Source organism: Chelonia mydas, chromosome 9 (genome assembly GCF_015237465.2).
Source record: "Chelonia mydas isolate rCheMyd1 chromosome 9, rCheMyd1.pri.v2, whole genome shotgun sequence".
In the NCBI taxonomy this organism is placed as follows: Eukaryota; Metazoa; Chordata; order Testudines; family Cheloniidae; genus Chelonia; species Chelonia mydas.
In genome coordinates this window covers 72,829,628-72,847,876 of record NC_057855.1, presented here as the reverse complement: position 1 = coordinate 72,847,876, position 18,249 = coordinate 72,829,628, and the positions used below count along the sequence as shown (strand labels likewise).

General features: G+C 39.2%; 1 protein-coding gene across 5 annotated transcripts in view; it reads left to right on the top strand.

Annotated features, from left to right (window-relative positions):
* The window catches only part of APOOL (apolipoprotein O like), a 47,177-nt gene extending 30,729 nt beyond the window's left edge, over window positions 1–16,448 (top strand). For 4 of the 5 annotated variants that reach the window (XM_027821913.3, XM_043522092.1, XM_043522094.1 and 1 more), the window contains 6 exons: window positions 2,186–2,240; window positions 5,101–5,199; window positions 7,605–7,696; window positions 9,158–9,274; window positions 12,302–12,497; window positions 15,684–16,448. In XM_027821913.3, coding sequence (XP_027677714.1) covers window positions 2,186–2,240; window positions 5,101–5,199; window positions 7,605–7,696; window positions 9,158–9,274; window positions 12,302–12,497; window positions 15,684–15,781 — 657 coding nt within the window. In that variant the 3' untranslated portion in view covers window positions 15,782–16,448. Of the gene's footprint in view, window positions 1–2,185; window positions 2,241–5,100; window positions 5,200–7,604; window positions 7,697–9,157; window positions 9,275–12,301; window positions 12,498–13,662 lie in introns of all 5 variants that reach the window. The other variant, XM_027821914.3, reaches the window with a different exon arrangement.
* Window positions 16,449–18,249: the final 1,801 nt, after the last annotated feature.

Here is an 18,249-nt window from a genome sequence, read left to right as displayed (position 1 = left end):
ATTTTGGGGCCTGCATCGGCCAAAGTCTTTCTAATCTTACTACAAGGATTAGGGCCCCTACAGGACAGTAGGTCCTGTCAATTTGCTGGATCAAAAAGAAGGCCCTGAGTCTGTTTAAACACTGCCTTTTTATGCCCAAAACTCTTTCTTTCTCTGTGGGACTCTGGAAAACCCAGTTTTAACCAGTATGTGGAAGCCTCCCAATGGGTGGTACCTCTCTGGAGGTGTTTATAAACTGTGTGATTCACCTTTAAACCCCCCCCCCACACACACACACACTGTTCTTAGTTAAGAAAATAAGAATGGCCATATACTGGGTCAGAGCAAAGGTCCATCTAGCCCAGTATCCTATCTTCCAACAGTGGCCAATGCCAGGTGCTCCAGAGGGAATGAACAGAACAGGTAATCACCAAGTGATGAATCCCCCGTCGTCCATTCCCAGCTTCTGGCAAACAGAGGGTAGGGACACCATTCCTGCCCATCCTGGCTAATAGCTGTTGATGGACCTGTCCTCCAGGAACTTGTATAGTTCTTTTTTGAACCCTGTTATAGTCTTGGCCTTCACAACATCTTCTGGCAAAGAGTTCCACAGGTTGATTTCCTTTTGTTTGTTTTAGACCTGCTGCCTATTAATTTCATTTGGTGGCCCCTAGTTCTTGTGTTATGAGAAGGAGTAAATAACACTTCTTTATTTACTTTCTCCACACCAGTCATGATTTTATAGACCTCTAGCATATCACCCCTTAGTTATCTCTTTTCCAAGCTGAAAAGTCCCAGTCTTATTAATCTCTCCTCATATGGCAGCCGTTCCATACCCCTAATCATTTTTGTTACCCTTTTCTGAATTTTTCCAAGTCCAGTATATCTTTTTTGAGATGTGGTGACCACATCTGCATGCAGTATTCAAGATGTGGGCATACCATGGATTTATATAGAAGCAAGATGATATTTTCTGTTTTATTATCTATCCCTTTCGTAATAATTCCTAACATTCTGTTCGCTTTTTTGACTGCCGCTGCACTTTGAGTGGATGTTTTCAGAGAACTATCCACAATGACTCCAAGATCTCTTTCTTGAATGGTAACAGCTACTTTAGACCCCATCATTTTATATTATAGGTGGGATTATGTTTTCCAATGTGCATTAATTTGCATTTATCAACATTGAATTTCATGTGCCATTTTATGGTGACAAGTATCAGAGGGGTAGCTGTTTTAGTCTGTATCCACAAAAACAACAAGAAGTCCGGTGGCACCTTAAAGACTAACAGATTTATTTGAGCATAAGCTTTCATGGGCATCTGAAGAAGTGGGTTTTTACCCACGAAAGCTTATGCTCAAATAAATCTGTTAGTTTTTAAGGTGCCACTGGACTCCTTGTTGTTTATGTGCCATTTTGTTGCCCAGTTACCCAGTTTTGAGAGATCCTATTGTAGCTCTTCGCAGTCTGCCTGGGACTTACCTATCTTGAGTAGTTTTGTATCATCTGCAAATTTTGCCACCTCACTGTTTACCCCTTTTTCCAGATCATTTATGAATATGTTAAATAGGACTGGGGCCAGTACAGACCCCTGGGGGACACCACTATTTACCTCTCTCAATTCTGAAAACTGACCATTTATTCCTACCCTTTGTTTCCTAACTTTTAACCAGTTACCAATCCATGAGAAAACGTTCCCTCTTATCCTATGACTGCTTACTTTGCTTAAGAGCCTTTGGTGAGGACCTTGTCAAAGGCTTTCTGAAAATCTAAATACACTATATCCACTGGATCCCCCTTGTTCACATGCTTGGACATGCTCTGTTCCTGACAGAGCTGTAGCAACCCTTTCCCCCTGGAGCTGAATTCAGTCCCTGGCCCACAGTGATATATATAAACCATTCATATGCTTAATACAATGTGGTCCTCAAAGATATTCCACATGGTTGCAATATCTGTCACACCATCCATATATAATTTAAACATACATTTCTACTTTGCTCCCAGTACATACAATGTATCTCTGCATTTTTTTGTTCTAAAAGCTTTTTGAGTGATCTGTTTCTTTTATGTGTTATGTAATTACTCAATTCTCTTTGGCCAGAGTGGAAAAGTATGTAGTCCAGTGTGTTAGTGTTGTATCAATGGCATTGAAGACTTTGACTCAAAAACAGAGTTCACTTTATCTAAATTTTCTTTTGTGTAGGATGCCTATGTCTTTGTTAAAAATGGGATAATGGATTCAATACAGTTTGGAAAAGGTAGGTGAGTCATATAGTCAAAATTTAAAACTAGTCTCTTGTTGCTCATTGTTTGGCTATGAAAGTTACAAAGCTGGTTTATACTGGAGAACAGCAAATTCTATCAAAAATATTGACATTGTACTAGAGCAAACACAAGAATCAATAAAACAGAAGGGGCACATATGCCTTCCATAGAAGCTGGCTTCATGCTATTTACCATAGTCTCTTGTTTGAAAACGAAAAGGAAGTTCCGAATGTCGTTTTGTATTTATGACTCAACCAACTTAGCTTGTCTGTAATTCCTTTGATTTTAATATTAGATGACATTTTGAGGCCAAATGCTACCCAATCCCTCAGTAGGTTCAGAAGCTTCTAAATATCATAGAACTTTCTTGATTCTACTGCAGGGTTGGATAAAAGGGGAATGGAGCAAGAAGCTGATGATACAGTGTGTCTCTACGTCCCGAGTGTCTCTATATCCCCAGTGTGCTACATGCTGAAGAACTTTTCTTCCTAGTGCTTTCTCTTAGCAGCACAGAGCATGGTTTGGGGAGTGGCATCACATGTGTAAACCTCCACATAGGTGGTGTATAAGTAGTCCAATTCTTATTACAATCCATAGCAGTGATAGCAGCAGTAGGGTTGCCAACTTCCTAATTGCACAAAACTGAACACCCTTGCCCACTACTTCCCTGAGGTCCCGTCCCCCACTCACTACATTCCCCCTCCCTCAGTGGCTCGCTCTCCCCCACCCTCACTCACTTTCACTGGGCTGGGACAGAGGGTTGGGGTGTGGGAGGGAGTGAAGACTCTAACTGAGGGTGCGGGCTCTGGGGTAGGTCCAGGAATGAGGGGTTCAGGGTGCGGGAGTGGGCACCAGGGTGGGGTAGGGAGTTGGAGTGTGGGATGGGGTGCAGCTATGGAGTGGGGCTGGAGATGAGGGGTCTGTGGTGCAGAGGGGGGTGGGGGGCCTCCAGGCTGGGGGGTGGGGCCAAGGGATTTGCAATAGGAGAGGCGGCTGCGGGTTGAAGCAGGGGGTTGGGGTGTAGGAGGGGGTACGGACTGTGGGTGTGGGCTCTGGGCTGGGGCCAGGGATGAGGGGTTTGGGGTGCAGGAGAAGGCTCCAGGGTTGGGGTGCGGGCTTACCTTGGGTGGCTCCCATCAGTGGTGCAGTGGGGCTAAGGCAGGCTCCCTGTCTGTCCTGGCTCTACGTTGTGCCCCAGAAGCAGCCAGCCGGTCTGGCTCCTTGGTGGGCAGGCCAGGAGGCTCCCCGCACTGCTCTCGCCCGCACACACTGCCCCACCAGCTCCTGTTGGCCACAATTCCCGGCTAATGGGATTGCGGAGCTGGTGCTTGGGGCAAGGGCAGTGCGTGGAGCCCCGTGGCCACCCTGCCTAGGAGCTGGACCTGCTGGCCACTTCTGGGATGCAGTGCGGTGCCAGGACAGGTACAGGCTAGCCTGCCTTAGCCCTGCAGCACGGCCGACTGGACTTTTAATGGCCCAGTCGGTGGTGCTGACTAGAGCTACCAGGGTCCCTTTTCGACCAGGTGTTCCAGTCAAAAACCGGACACCTGGCAACCGTAAGCAGCAGGGAAGAGGCTACACAGTTGGTGTACACCAAACTTCTGTATAGGTGAGAAGAATTCCTTTCCCTTGCTTCCTTATTTTAGTTCTCATTTACACTTCACAATTTGGTCCTAATTCTGGCATTGAAGATAAAAAATACTCTTTGTATTAAAGATGCATTTCTGAAATTACCAGTGGAAAATACGTTTCATTAAAAAGAAACAAAGGATGGTCCAGTGGTTAGGGCACTATTAGCATACGCGCCAACTTGTGCTGGCGCCGGTGGATGCTTGACTTTCCCCCGCCCCCGTTCCAACCCCTTTCCCAACGTCCACGCCCCAACTCCGCTTACTCCCTGCCCGTATTCCAACCCCTTCCCCAAATCCCCGCCCAGGCCCTGCCTCTTTCCTGCCTCCTCCCCTGAGCGTGCCACATTGCCACTCCTTCCCCCTCCCTCCCAGAGCTTGTTATGCTGTGGAACAGCTGTTTTGCGGCGGCAAGCGCTCCGAGGAGAAGCAGGGACGTGGCACGCTTAGGGTAGGAGGCTGAGGTGAGCTGGAGCGGGGAGCTTGGCTGCCAGTGGGTTCAGAGCACCCACCAATTTTTCCCCATGGGTGCTCTGGCCCCAGAGCACCCACGGAGTCGGCACCTATGGGCACTAGCTTAGGATTTGGACGAGCACAGTTCAGTTCCCTGCTCCACTGGAGACCTCCTGTGTGACCTTGGGCAAGTCTCTCTGGGCTTCAGTTCTGTAAAAATGGGGATAATGAAACTTCCCTATGTCAAAGAGGCATTGCAAGAATCAATACGTTAAAGATTGTGGAAGACTTTGAGATCTACTGATGAAAAGCGCTCTATACAAGTAGTAGTATTATTTAAAAAATCAAGAAACACCAGCATAGTGGCATCTCCTTTCACCAATTTTTAAATACATTTTTAACATGCATTGAAAACTAGAAACTCTGTCACTTGCATTAGAAACAAGTGCTAACATTTTAGTAAATACAAAAAGGTATCTAAAGAGCATGATTGTGAACTTTGTAAAATGTATATTTTATGAATGACACATCGGTATCCTGATACTGCAGTGCTGACTCCCATGTGTGCACCTGCAAAATAAGTCAGTGGAGCTTGACACGGATACACGTATCCGCAGTAGCAGATCCAGTTGTGAGATGGAGCTACCTCAGCATTCAGATTTTCATAGACGTGACTTTACTGCTCTCTCTTAAAATGAGGGGGGGGAGAGAGAGCAAATTGACTAATCTTCAGTTATTATATCATAGCTGTTTTGATTTTTTTTTTTTAAAGATACGTACGTTTATCTGAAGAATCCACCTCCAGAATTTCTTCCAAAAGTTGCTGTAATTACAATTTCAGGTCTAACTGGTTTAGTTCTGGCAAGAAAAGGTATGGTTTTTGGTTTTTGGTTTTTTCAAACACTGTCAGATTGGTAATTGTATGACACGTCTTTAATTTAACAATACTTTATTTTGTGCTTTCTGAAATTTTCACTTAAGTTTTGGTAAAAAACCTTTTGAACATTTGTGAACAGTTACGTAGTTTTAAAAACAAACAAGCCAAGATTTCAGATCATTATATTATGTAGAGGGGATGCCAGCAGACTTTTTTTTTTCTTTTCTTTTTTCAGCTTTGTTTAATTTATTCATTTAAAATAACAATTTTATATTTAATTATATCATTTAAGAATTATTTTATTGGAAATATAGGATCCTATGGTGCCATCACAAATGCCTTAATTTTCTTTGGTAATTTATTATTTGATAATTAATTTAAATCAGCACACAATGTAAATGATGATATTCACAGTTTCTACAGTCAGGGGAAAGGTATGCAAATCTAGAGCCACATGAAAAAGATTCAATACTCTCTGCATCACATAGTACCTCCCCCATTCCTTAAAAGGATCAGCATAAGTTGTAGGTGTCTTCCTGGAGGAAGGAGCACTTCAAACTTCTCAGTGAACCTCCTGGCCAATAGAGAAGTATTTCTAGTGAACACTGAAGAGTCTTTCTCAGTGCTCCTGAACCGGAGTGATGGTAGTTGTGGTATGGAATGTTGAAATGGATCTGTATAAGACAGTGGGGAATTGGGTGCTCTGACACAGGAACAGAGATGTGCTTGAGAAAAGTGATGTATTCAACAATCATTGGATTTAATTTTCATAAAATTATTAAATATATATTCAAAATCACCAGACTTAATTTTTGTAAAATTATGAAATAATATTGTAGGCTTTGTATTTCATTATAGTACTGTAGAATTTACAAATCTTTCCTTTTGAAATTTTCATAAGAATAATGTCAGGGAAAATAATGATTTAAATTGTAGAAATTTACAGCAATGTGATTTTTAGGTAAAGCCACCAACAAATTAAAAGAGAATACTGGGCATAACTGGAACATCACATTTGCAAATGATCTTTATTTCCTTGGATTTTTAAATAGCCCCAAATCTAAATCATTCCCCACAGTTTGGATTATACAATGGTAGTATAATAAAAAAGAGGGATTTAAATGCATTAAGCACCACAAAATGAATTGGGGAAAGGACAGCCTAGACCTAAGGGCGGGATTTCAGAGGGGAATCAAATATGTAGAGGTTAAAAGCAAAAACTGGTGAACCAAAATGCTTGGCAATGGAGGATGACCTTGGAGAAAAAAGGCATTTTTAAAACATAATAGAATGACAGGTAATGGGTAATAAAAATGAGCCACTGTGAGTGTTTGAAGGGTAAAAAGAAAAAATGCTAGAACAAACTGATGAATCAGACCGTGTTCCACGTGAAACAGCTGGCAGGATCGAGCCCTTAAAGGACAACAAATCACCGGGGTGGACAGTGTAGATCCAAGGGTGAACTGAAATTGTTAAGCTGCTAGCTAAAATATGCAGCCTCATTAATGTAATGTACTATGCACTGAAGGGTAGCAACTACTTACTTTTAAAACAGGTTTTGGGGTGTGTTACTGACAAATTATTTTTACTTCAGTACCAGGTAAAATACTTGAAACAGTACTTACATAGAGTTATATGACATCTACAAGTAGGTGAATATGATACAGACAAAACAGCACAGTTCATTCAAGAAAATGTTGTCATTCTGTTGTCTGCTAGATTTTAAGTGTGTCAACAAAATAGTGGGTAAAAGAGAACTAACAGATATAATTTATTTGGGCTTTCAAAAACTCTTTGTCAAAGAAACTTAAAGTAAACTTAAGTAGTCCTGGTATGAAAGAACTGTCATGGATTAGAAATTGGCTAAGAGACTGTAAACAAAGAGTAGGAATTAGTGATCAGTGTTAACAATAGATTGCCTCAAAGATATGTAATAGGACAAATGTGTAATACATTCATTAGTAACCTGGAAAAGGTGGGGGAACAGTGATGGTGGTAAAATTAACAGATAACACAAAATTATGTAGGATAGTGAGGAGCATAGAAGGGTATGAGTATTCACAGAAACCTGAGAGAGCCTGGCAGTTGGGTAGCATGATAGCAGAGGAAACTCTTTAATAAATGCAAGATAATACACATTGGAATTTGAACTAGTTATATAGAAGATTTTAATAATATTTCATAATTGAAGATATATCCTCATTTTTTTAATTCAGTAAATTTTACTGAAACATCAGTTGGCCCATTGGAATACAGACACAACTCTACTTCAATCGTACCTGCGATAGATTTTGATCTAGGTAGTTGCCAAGAGTCGGAGGTTAAAATTATATAGCTATCCACTACTATGTTCCATTTGTATCTAGTACCTGTTTAAATTATTTGTGTGGTTTACACAGGTTCTAGAGTTAAGAAAACTGCTTACCCGCTGGGGCTTGCCACTTTAGCAGTATCCGTTTGTTACCCAGCTCAGTCAGTAGTACTTGCTAAGGTAAGTTTTGTTTTGTTCTTTCATAGGGTGAAAATATCAACATTTTAATATTTAAACTGAGTGAGACTGAAATGTTCAACACATCTGCAGTATTTAATTTCCAGGGTTATGGAGCTGGCATCAGTTTATACGCTATGTGTGTGTGATGCATCACAGTTGTTAATTACATGTCCATCAGAAACGAATAATATGGCTGAATTTACTTGACCAATACAATGCTATTTTCCATATTTAATTCTTAGTTGGAGAAAGGAGAGTTTCATTTTTAGATACAATACAATAACATTTTTAATTAACAGAAAATTGCATTTTTTTAACATCTACTCATTTCAGTGCATTAAAATAATACTGTACAAGAAACTGCCCAGTGGATACACAGGTGACATTTCTGAAGCTCTTTCTTTTAATGTACATCCAGAGCTGGGTCCATGTGAAACAGGGAATCCCCCTCACTCTTTTCTTGTGACTGTGATCTTGAAGTTAGCTTGTTGGCTAGCTACTTAAAATACTGATTTTATGGGCTTAACTACGCTGCCCCGCAGTTCAGCTACAAGGGTGTGAATAGCAGTGTGCACCAAAGTGCTACACTGTGATTCCCCTGCATGGATGCTGTAGGCGTGAACTAAAATGTTCCTAGTTTGCATAAATGTCCTCTTTAGACAAGACTATGTTAAAGCGAACAAGGAACCTTTTAGTTTGTGCACTCAGTGACCACATGGGGGAGTTTCAGCACAGCACTTTGGTGCACACTGCTATTTACACTCTTTTATAGTCCGAACAGCAGGATAGTGTATACATAGCCATAGTACCAAAACTTTGTGCATAGCTCTCTGTGAATGAGGAAATAGAATCCTCCCTGGCTGCAGCTTATCTACAGAGCCACTCCACAGATGTTGCTGCAACCTCACAGAGTTTGAATAATTAAGGGCTAATAAGAATTTACAAATTCAGACCTTTGTGAAGCAATTCAGCAATGTTCGCTACTTTCAGTCAGGTCCTTTTATTTCTTGGTTGTATCTTTCCTCATCATGGGATTTGTTTTAACGGGGCATAAATTTAGCTATGATTGTCTTTGCATGAATGAAAAAAATCTAGCTAAATGAGTCACGTTTTTGTTTCAAGTTTGTAGCATATGATATGTCTGACTTTTCTTGCTTTTCCAGCTTCCAGTGTATTCATTTATTCAAACCACTATTCCCTTGTTAAGTTTTAAATCCATTTTGTGTAAATGGATGCACTGCAGCAGATTTACAATTTAAACATGATTTATAATATAAGATTGGGAGTGGGGGGAGATCTGAGATGCATCAAATTTGTGACATGCAGATTTTCTGTCTTCCAGTATTGGAGCTAATATACAGTTTATTAAAGGAGAATATTTGCTTTACTTGAAATGTTCTGTGAACCCTACCATTTTTAAAGCTTCTTGTTAAAATAATACATTTTAACTAATTAAATTAGATAACAGGAAAAAAAGTATATGTTACAAGCCATCAAACCTATGAAGCAATAGGATCACTATGGACAAAAAACTCCTCTATGAAAGAAGTGCTACTCACACAGAAAGAAGATACCAAGGTAGGTTTTTTCCAAGGAATGATCACTTAAGTCATTCAGTTCAATACCTTGGATTGATTTTTGAAATGCAAATTTAAGCAAAAAGATACAGGTGTGTTTGTTGATATTATTTAATATCACAATGAAGTGTGTTAGGAGGCACAAAGGTCCTCATATTTTATTGCCATTGTTATTTATTTGTATTATTGTAGCACCTAGGAGTCCCAGTCCTGGACCAGGACTCCATTATGCTCGGTGCTGTACAAACACAGAACAAAAAGACAGTCCCTGCCCCAAGAGCTTACAGTCAGAGTGATTTTTTTTAAAAAAAAATTTTGTTTGACTGTAGTGTTTGTGACAAATCTCAGATTGATACACCTTGAGATCTGTTTACTCATACAACATATTCAGCATGCACAACAGCTAGGTGAGCTACCCTCCACTGCCTTTTTAATATACCTCATTGATCTGGAGATGCAACCATAAGAAAATAGTTAATTTTCCTTATTTAGGCCATGGACCTGCAAACACTTAGACATGCTTATCTTTTCTATCTGTAAGTGGCCTCATTGATTTCAGTAGGACTACTCATGGTAATATAGTTAAGAACATGTGTAAATGTTTGCAGGATAAGTCCTTGGCACCTAGAGTGACCAGATGTCCCAATTTTATAGGGACCGTCCCTCTATTTGGGGCTTTGTCTTATATAGGCACCTATTACCCCCCACCTCCACCCTGTCCCGATTTTTCACACTTGCTGTCTGGTCAGCCTATTGGCACCTCTGTTGATATTGTTAACATGATTGCCAGTTTATGAAAAATGTGATGCTTTTTAGCATGTGGATGGCAATCAAGAAGCAGCTGGCGAGAACACACCTATTTTATTGTGATTACAAAGTATAAATAGGACATTTCATTTTAGTGAATAAAAAGATATAGATTTTTCCATTGGTTCTCAAGATTCCAGGTATTTGTGAATTTGACTTACTCTAGTTTGGAAACATGAGTGTTCTGAATGCCAGTTTACAATTTAAAAAATCTTATGAGAATATTTCTGTATATCTTAATAATAATAATAATTAATAAAGAATTAGATGTGAGCAAAAATTGGAATTTCTATCCTGAGGGAAATGTTGATATTTCAACATTTAAAAAAAAAAAAGAAAAAATCCTGAATTAGGATGAAAAGTTGAAAGCAATATTTTTCACAAATGAAAAGTTCAAAACAAATTTTTGATTCAGAAATGGTGAAATATTTCATTTCAGCATTTTTGATAGAAACAAAACATTTTGAATCAGTTCAACATGAAACTGCATTTCCCTATGAGAACACAGACACAGGAAACTTATAGTTTTGGACATCTCGTGCTCCATTTTCTGCAGTGCACCCAGCTCACTGTCCAGACTATATTGCATCCGATGAAGTGAGCTGTAGCTCACGAAAGCTCGTGCTCAAATAAATTGGTTAGTCTCTAAAGTGCCACAAGTACTCCTTTTCTTTTTGCAAATACAGACTAACACGGCTGTTACTCTGAAACCTGTCCAGACTACATTTCTGCTGGTGTACCACATGGCTCAGTCAAAGGAGGAGACCACACTGCATTATGGGAGATGTAGTCTGGTTAACAAGTATCAGAGGGGTAGCCGTGTTAGTCTGTGTATCCACAAAAACAACGAGAAGTCTGGTGGCACCTTAAAGACTAACAGATTTATTTGGGCATAAGCTTTCACGGGTAAAAAACCCACTTCTTCAGATGGTTAGAGAGTCAAGCCAGTAGGAGAAAGTGAGGGAACAAGATGCCCAAACTACAACTTCCATGAGGCATCAAATTACTATATGGAAATACAGTTGAATGTTTAATCGATTAGAAATAAAACATTTCGGTTTACTCCAGCAAACAAATATTTTGATATATCTATTAAAACACTGATATATTTTTGACATTTTTGTTAATCCTCAGTTTTATTTCCATTGAGAACCATGAGCAGAATTCTGACTGAAGAGTATTTTATTTCAGTTGAATAATGAGAAACTGTTAGGGAAATAAGAACTGGGTGGTAAGAAGAATTATAAACTGACAGAGTTTTGCTAAATAAGGTCAGTTGTTTCCTAGGCTATGTCTACACTACCGTGGTAAGTCGACCTATGCTACGCAACTCCAGCTACGTCAATAACATAGCTGAAGTCGATGTACCTTAAGTTGAGTTACCGTGAGGTCTGCACCGTGGGCGGGGTCGATGGGAGAAAATCTCCTGTCAACTTACCTTACTCTTCTCATCGGGGGTAGAGTACAGGGGTCAACTGGAGAGCGATCTGCAGTCGATTTGGCGGGTCTTTACTAGCCCCGCTAAATCGACCACCAGTGGATCAATCTCAGAGCGTCTGTCCCTCCCATAGTGTAGACCTGCCCCTAAACTAAACAGTTGCTCATCACTAATCAAGAATAATTTGCAGGAAGTTTGTTAGTTATCTTGGTCAAAGTGGTTAGTCATAATTCAAACTCCAAGTCTCTTAATAACTTTGGTAAGGCTGACAATTATCCTGTAAATCCACCTATTGCTTTAACCTTGTTCTGTGCTTCAGTTTCCCCTTCTGTAAAAGGAGATAATGACCTGTACCCTTCTTTGTAAAGTCTTTTGAGTATCTTGGATGAAAAGAGGTATATCAAAACTTAGTAGTATTATTCATTAACCATTAAACAAGCTTCTATACGTCCAAATTGAAGTTCCTTGTATCTTGATAGTATAAGGAAATGCATCTTCTGTCCCCTTATTGTGGTGCCTATTTTATGCAAACAATCTCAACATCATCAGAAAATATTGTCAATTATTTGAATCTAACATGAAGTGAATTGAGGCATATAGTACACTAATTTCTTCTGGCATATTTCTGTGTATCCAGTATGAAACTTTGTACACACTGAATGAATATCTGGAAATCATTTATTAAAATGTGACAGCTCTTTTGTAGTTTCCTTTATCAACAATGTAATAAACATACACATAAATACTGTTCTGTTTTGTTTGGTTGGTTCATTTGCAATTTAGCCTGGTTCACACCTGCAACAAGTTCCAGAACCAGCTGTAAGAGACGATAAAAGTGCAGAGATTCATAAAACAACCCCTGAATCTGAGGTTAAGTCAAAACCACTTGCTGTAACAGATTCTTCTGTAATGAAGATTCAGAGTTCGAAAGATCTGGTGCCTTTGCCAGCAGAAATAAAAGTGCCAAATGTCATCTCAGGTACGAAACTCAAATTAGCATCAACTGCAGTGAATTGTGAATTATTTAATGTTATTTTTCATTATTCTTTTTTTAAAAAGCAACTCTAGCAGGCCTGTCAAATTTAGCTTTAGAAATCTAGCTGTCAAATTTAGCTTCCTAGTGTGGTAAACTCCATACAATTTAGTATGCTATATTAAGAGCCCAAAGAGGTGATAGGGATCCCACACTGTAGACCACACCTCAATAAAGAATATGTATTGTGGACCACTTATCTTCCCATTCCCAATCACATGGATCCTTCTTGCTGTCAGTTGCACATCTTCTGTATGGAAACTGCAGCATTTGCTTTTGTTAAAGGATCATATTCCTTGAAGGTAACATCTGTTTCCTCACATATAGCATCAGCTTACTTGTGAAGGCAACTAGTGTGGCTTCTCCTTGTTTCCAGTTGTTTTTACAGGCATCCTGGCTCTCCTGTAGTGAAATATCTAGGTATCTGTAAAAGCAGCTGGAAACAAAGAGGAGATCCAGCACCAGGTGATCAGCCATCTGTCTAGGGGCCACAGGTTTGAGAGTTACTAGCCCAGGGCATTGACAAAGCACACACAATTTGTATGTGAAGCACTGTATTTTATTTTCACTAGTTCTTTACTGTGTTGCTTTTCATGCATCTTAAGTGATCAATGAGGGATCCATTGCATGGCATGCTGATAATGAAGAATCCTTGAATGCTCTTAATGCTCTTAATTAACAACTTAATCTATATAGTGACATTTAAGTGAAATTATCATGTCCTTCTGTCAGTAACAATCGTTTCCCTAGTAATCACGAAAAGTGGTATTGGCCTTATCTAGTAAAACAGAGCTTCCCCTACCACTGATAACATTAATTTTAATTTGAAAATATTATATTAAGTTCTTCCAGTATCCTCCTATCACCTTTTATGCATGCCCATCTGTCTTTATATAACCAAACATAACATGTTAGGGGCTTGCTATTAAAGTGTATTTTTGTTGTTTGTTTTTATCCCCATTATATTCCCAGGGATATCCATGGTTTTGAGGCACGTTGCTATCAACTGTCCTCAGTGTGAGGAATCCTGGTCTGTGACTCCTGTGGTTCAGCCTCTCGCACCACAAGTACTACCTTCCAGGCCTCTGCATGACCCACTCTTTCTTTACAGGTTAACAGTAGGCACACTCCAACCTCTGAGTCCTCCGAGCATCTCCCTGGCGTGCCCATCCCCTGACCCAGTGGACACTTACAGAATTCCCAGATCCTCTGCTACCGAAAGGAACAGTACACTCAGCTTAACAGTTATACCCTATCACAGCTCTGCTTAACACACAGCACTTAGATATGTTTATGGTAAAAACAAGACGTTTATTTAACAAAGAGCAAAGATTCAAGTGATAGCAAGTAGCATTATTGGAGAGAAATGGTTACATATAAAACAAAATCCTAACATGCATTCTAGAGCCTAGATTTAATTAACAAAACACACCCTTGTCAAATCAAGTTTAGGTCACCCTAAAGTCTTTTCAGCCAGACTTGGTTGTGATCCTTTTTTCATGAAGCAAATACACTGTCAGCCTAGGTGAAGCATAATAGGGTGTACCTCTGCACCCCTAGACATGTCCAGTGATCCATTGTCTTCACTTGTAAACAGGGTATCCCCTGCTGCTTATTTTTTCCTGTCTAGCATCTCCCCTGGAGCCTTTTCTTCCCTTGATCAGACTGCAAATAGGCTTTCATTGTGAAGTATACAATACTCAATCCTATAAAGCCGGACAGGTAGATAAGCATCTCTGCCTGAAAGAAACTTATTTATCGTCTTCTGGTGACCAGCTCCAACTTGCATACCTAAGAGCATAACTTTGCTTGTGTATATATACATAAGTCTTTACATGTTATCTGTACGTACATTCCACAGTGATTACAGTGGTCAATGTGACATAAGCTTTCAATAGAGACTTTACATGACTCCCTTTGATGAACTGTTATGTAGAGATTTGGAACCATGGGATCCATGTACTCCTGTGCACCCCTATGCCCTCTGTTAGTTGGCACCAGGAGGTCCCTGGGTGATATCCCCCGCTATACAACCTTTAACATATGAATCCTTTTTTTAATCTCGTTGCTCCCTTATTTTTTCTTTTTTAGTTTGTGGAATTATTGGGTCTCTTTATATATAACTTTCTCAGTCCCTTCAGCCCCCACTTCTCCTTTCACATTAAACATAAATACTTACAGAAGGTAAAATAAAGTTTTTCCTATTTGTCACCACATTTCCAGGTGAAAGCCGTTCCGTGTCCCCAGTGGAGCCAACAGATTTCTATCTTTTTGGCTCAGAGGGGCTGGATGGGGTTCACTTCCCATAAACTCTATACATTGTTTGGGAGAGTCACTTCAGACAAGGCATTCCCTTTGCCTCACCTCCCTGTACTGTGTGTGTTGCCTCCACATTTTAATAAACATATGAAATCACCAATAAAGTCAAATGGTGTGAATTTATTTGCACTAATTTAGGCCTAGATAATCCATCTGTGATCTAGCTCATAGTATGGTGCAGTGAGTTCAGCTTGCCCCCTGGACCAGCTGTGAGGGAGATAGTGACTCAGTCACTATCTGCTTCTCTGTCTCCCCACTGCTCTGGAAAGGTACTAAACTGTGATCCTGTCACTGCATACTCTGCACAGTGTGCTGATCTAACTGTGCTGCTGGGGGGAGAGTCAAGGTTCTGCCTGCTTCCCAATTTCTCATTTATTACTTCCCACCTGCAGGAGGGAGGGATGTAGCAGCTCTGCAGAGCCTGCTGACCCAGGAAGCAACAGTATGGTGTAAAGGAGAGCCTTACGCACTACCCCCTTCTCCCTTGTGCCAGTGCTCAGGGCATGCCATGATCAGGCTTTTAATAGATTACTTTTTAATTGTGAAAACAATTTAGTGATGAGTTTGTCAGAGGTTGTAGATCTTTCAAATGTTTTTCTTACTTGATGCGACTTTTCACTGCGCAGCAACAACTTGCCTGCACTATTCCCACCAATGTAAATTACAGTTAATTTATAACTGTAGAGCACTTTATTATAATGCTTGAATTTTCACACTATCAGTATGTATAACTTCTGAATAAGCATTAGCTTTTTTTTAAAAAAGCTTTTATGCCTTTATTATCATTTTATTTCATTTTAATATCTTTAACAGATGTAGCGAAGACAACAAAATTTAAGCTTGACCCCAGACTTATGGACCATGGTCAGTCCAACCCAGAGGATGTGGATATGTACAGTACTAGAAGCTAAGGCACCAATTTACAAATATTGGGAAGTACTAACAATAGCAAAGAAAAATGGATTATGCAATGTATGATTGTACCAAATGTGGTATAATTTAATCAGGTATTTTCTTAAATCCCAATATGTACAGTCAATCTGCTTTGTCCTTGTTGTTTATTGTGTATTGTTTCTTACTACCTATAAGCAATTAAATATTTTAATTTCTTTGAATAATAATTAGCTGTTTGACACTGAGAATTATGTTTCTCTCAATATGTGCTTGCAGTGGGGTGTATCAAGATTGTCAGTGTCAAGTTGTTAATAAACATAAATCACCTTTATAAGGGACTGTTTGAAAGTGTAAATGTATTTCTGTCCTTCAGGTCCTTAGTTGTTCAAAGACAGTAAAAGAGAAATCTGGTCATCTTTTGATTGTTGTCCCCCTTCTCACTCACTCCCAGCTCTGCAATGTTATGGGCAAATGATAGTATTTGGCATCTATGTTGGCTCAGATATCTTATTAGTCTGAGCGCTCATAAGATAAAAGAAACCAGCTGTGATAATTGTACTCTCTCAATTTCAGTTGCTTTAAGATTTATGTAAGATTTATATATGCTAACTCTTTTTGTAAAAATCACTGCTGTTAACCTCTTCCACCAAGGTAACTAGAATAGAAAATAAATTTTGCTCTGTATGTGTGTAGCTTTCCTAATTTAAAAGTAACATTTAAAGTGAAAAGGAAAAATTGGAGCTAGTCTTCAAAGCATCCCTTGTAGACCACACATTAGTTTTCAGTCAACCTTTAATAACATAGTTTATTTAGTTTCTTTTCAGCTCCATCAGCTCTAACCCATGTTACTGGTACTGTTTGTGCTAATGTTGAATTTATTAGCAAATTATGGCAGGCAAGTTGGGCATTTTAGTGACACAGAGGTTAAAGCAGGCAGTTATACTATTGGATGAAAGTGCTCTCATAGCTTAACTTAAAAAAAAGAATAAAAAGTTGTGGAGGTTAGTAGGGATAAAACCAAGGTCCACAGTCTGTCTTGAAGCATGTATACCCAGAGCCCATTGCCTTCAGTGGGATTTCTGTGAACATAAGAATGAACAAATATTTAGATTTCAGAGTAACAGCCGTGTTAGTCTGTATTTGCAAAAAGAAAAGGAGGACTTGTGGCACCTTAGAGACTAACCAATTTATTTGAGCATGAGCTTTCGTGAGCTCATGCTCAAATAAATTGGTTAGTCTCTAAGGTGCCACAAGTCCTCCTTTTCTTTTTGCAAATATTTAGAGTGAATTTTTCATTCTGATAAAATTTTGACATAATAAAGTGCTTTGAGACAAACTGGAAATCCTTTTTAAGGACTGTTTGTTTGACTTTTGAAGAATAGCATGTTCTGGCACAATACCGCTATTGCTATCATTTTTGGAGCAGAACATATAAGCAATTCTTTGCCTCTTGAACTAGTTATTAGTAGTTATGGCAACGTCACGTGTGTCTAACATCAACATATAGTTTTAAAAAAATGTGAAAAGTAATTTGTGCCTGTGGATAGCAGCCTCTTTTTAAACAAACAACATGGCTGTTTCAGTAAAGAAAACAAAAATACCTAAAATACTGAGTTACTGTTAAGTGACTAAGGTCTCAATCCTGCAAGCTGATTTGTGTGCATAACTTACAAACCATGAGTATTCCCATTGAATCCAACATGAAAGTGTAGTGATTTCAATATCTGGCTAGGCAAGGATCAGATGAATTTATTGGGACTACTGAAAGTCATAAAGTTATTCGTGTGTCTTTTGCATGCTTGGGCCCTAAGAGTCTACATCAGTGGGATGATACAAGATATATATTATTCTTGTTCTTCTGAAATTGAATCTCACCTAACTGAGGGAAATAATAGATTAGAAGGGTGCTAGAAATGCAGTTCAATTTTCTATGTGAAACTTAGAGTTAAATTTTTAAAGAGATAGTGATTTAGCCGCAAGATATCCATTAGTGTCACTGGGAGTCATATGCTTATGTCTCCAGGTACCATGTAACACTCTCAAAAAAGACACTTTGAAAGTTTACCCTGAATCAAATTAATGGCTTATGAGGAAAGAATCTGTATTTAGATTCTACACAATTCACCATCATTCATTCACTTCTTAATCCTTTTGGTTATGAAAAAGTGGGAAGCTAACACAAAGGATTACAGATTGCCTTTTCTCTACAGATCTTATTTTAAAATAAACTAAGTTGTCTTTCCTACTAAATTCAATGCATTATCCAATTGTAAAAGAATTATTTAAGTGTTTTGTAGAATTAGGTAAAAGGGGAAAAAGCAGAAAGAGATCAATGTCTTCCTGTTGTCATAGCCACGGAGTGGCTGAGATGGCTCCTCAAAGCTAGGGATTTCCGACTGGTTTTGTGTTGCCTCATCTATTCCTGAAAGAAGAGTGGTATGTCTGCTTATAGCTGTATGGTCTATCTTTTTCCTAGTATTGCATA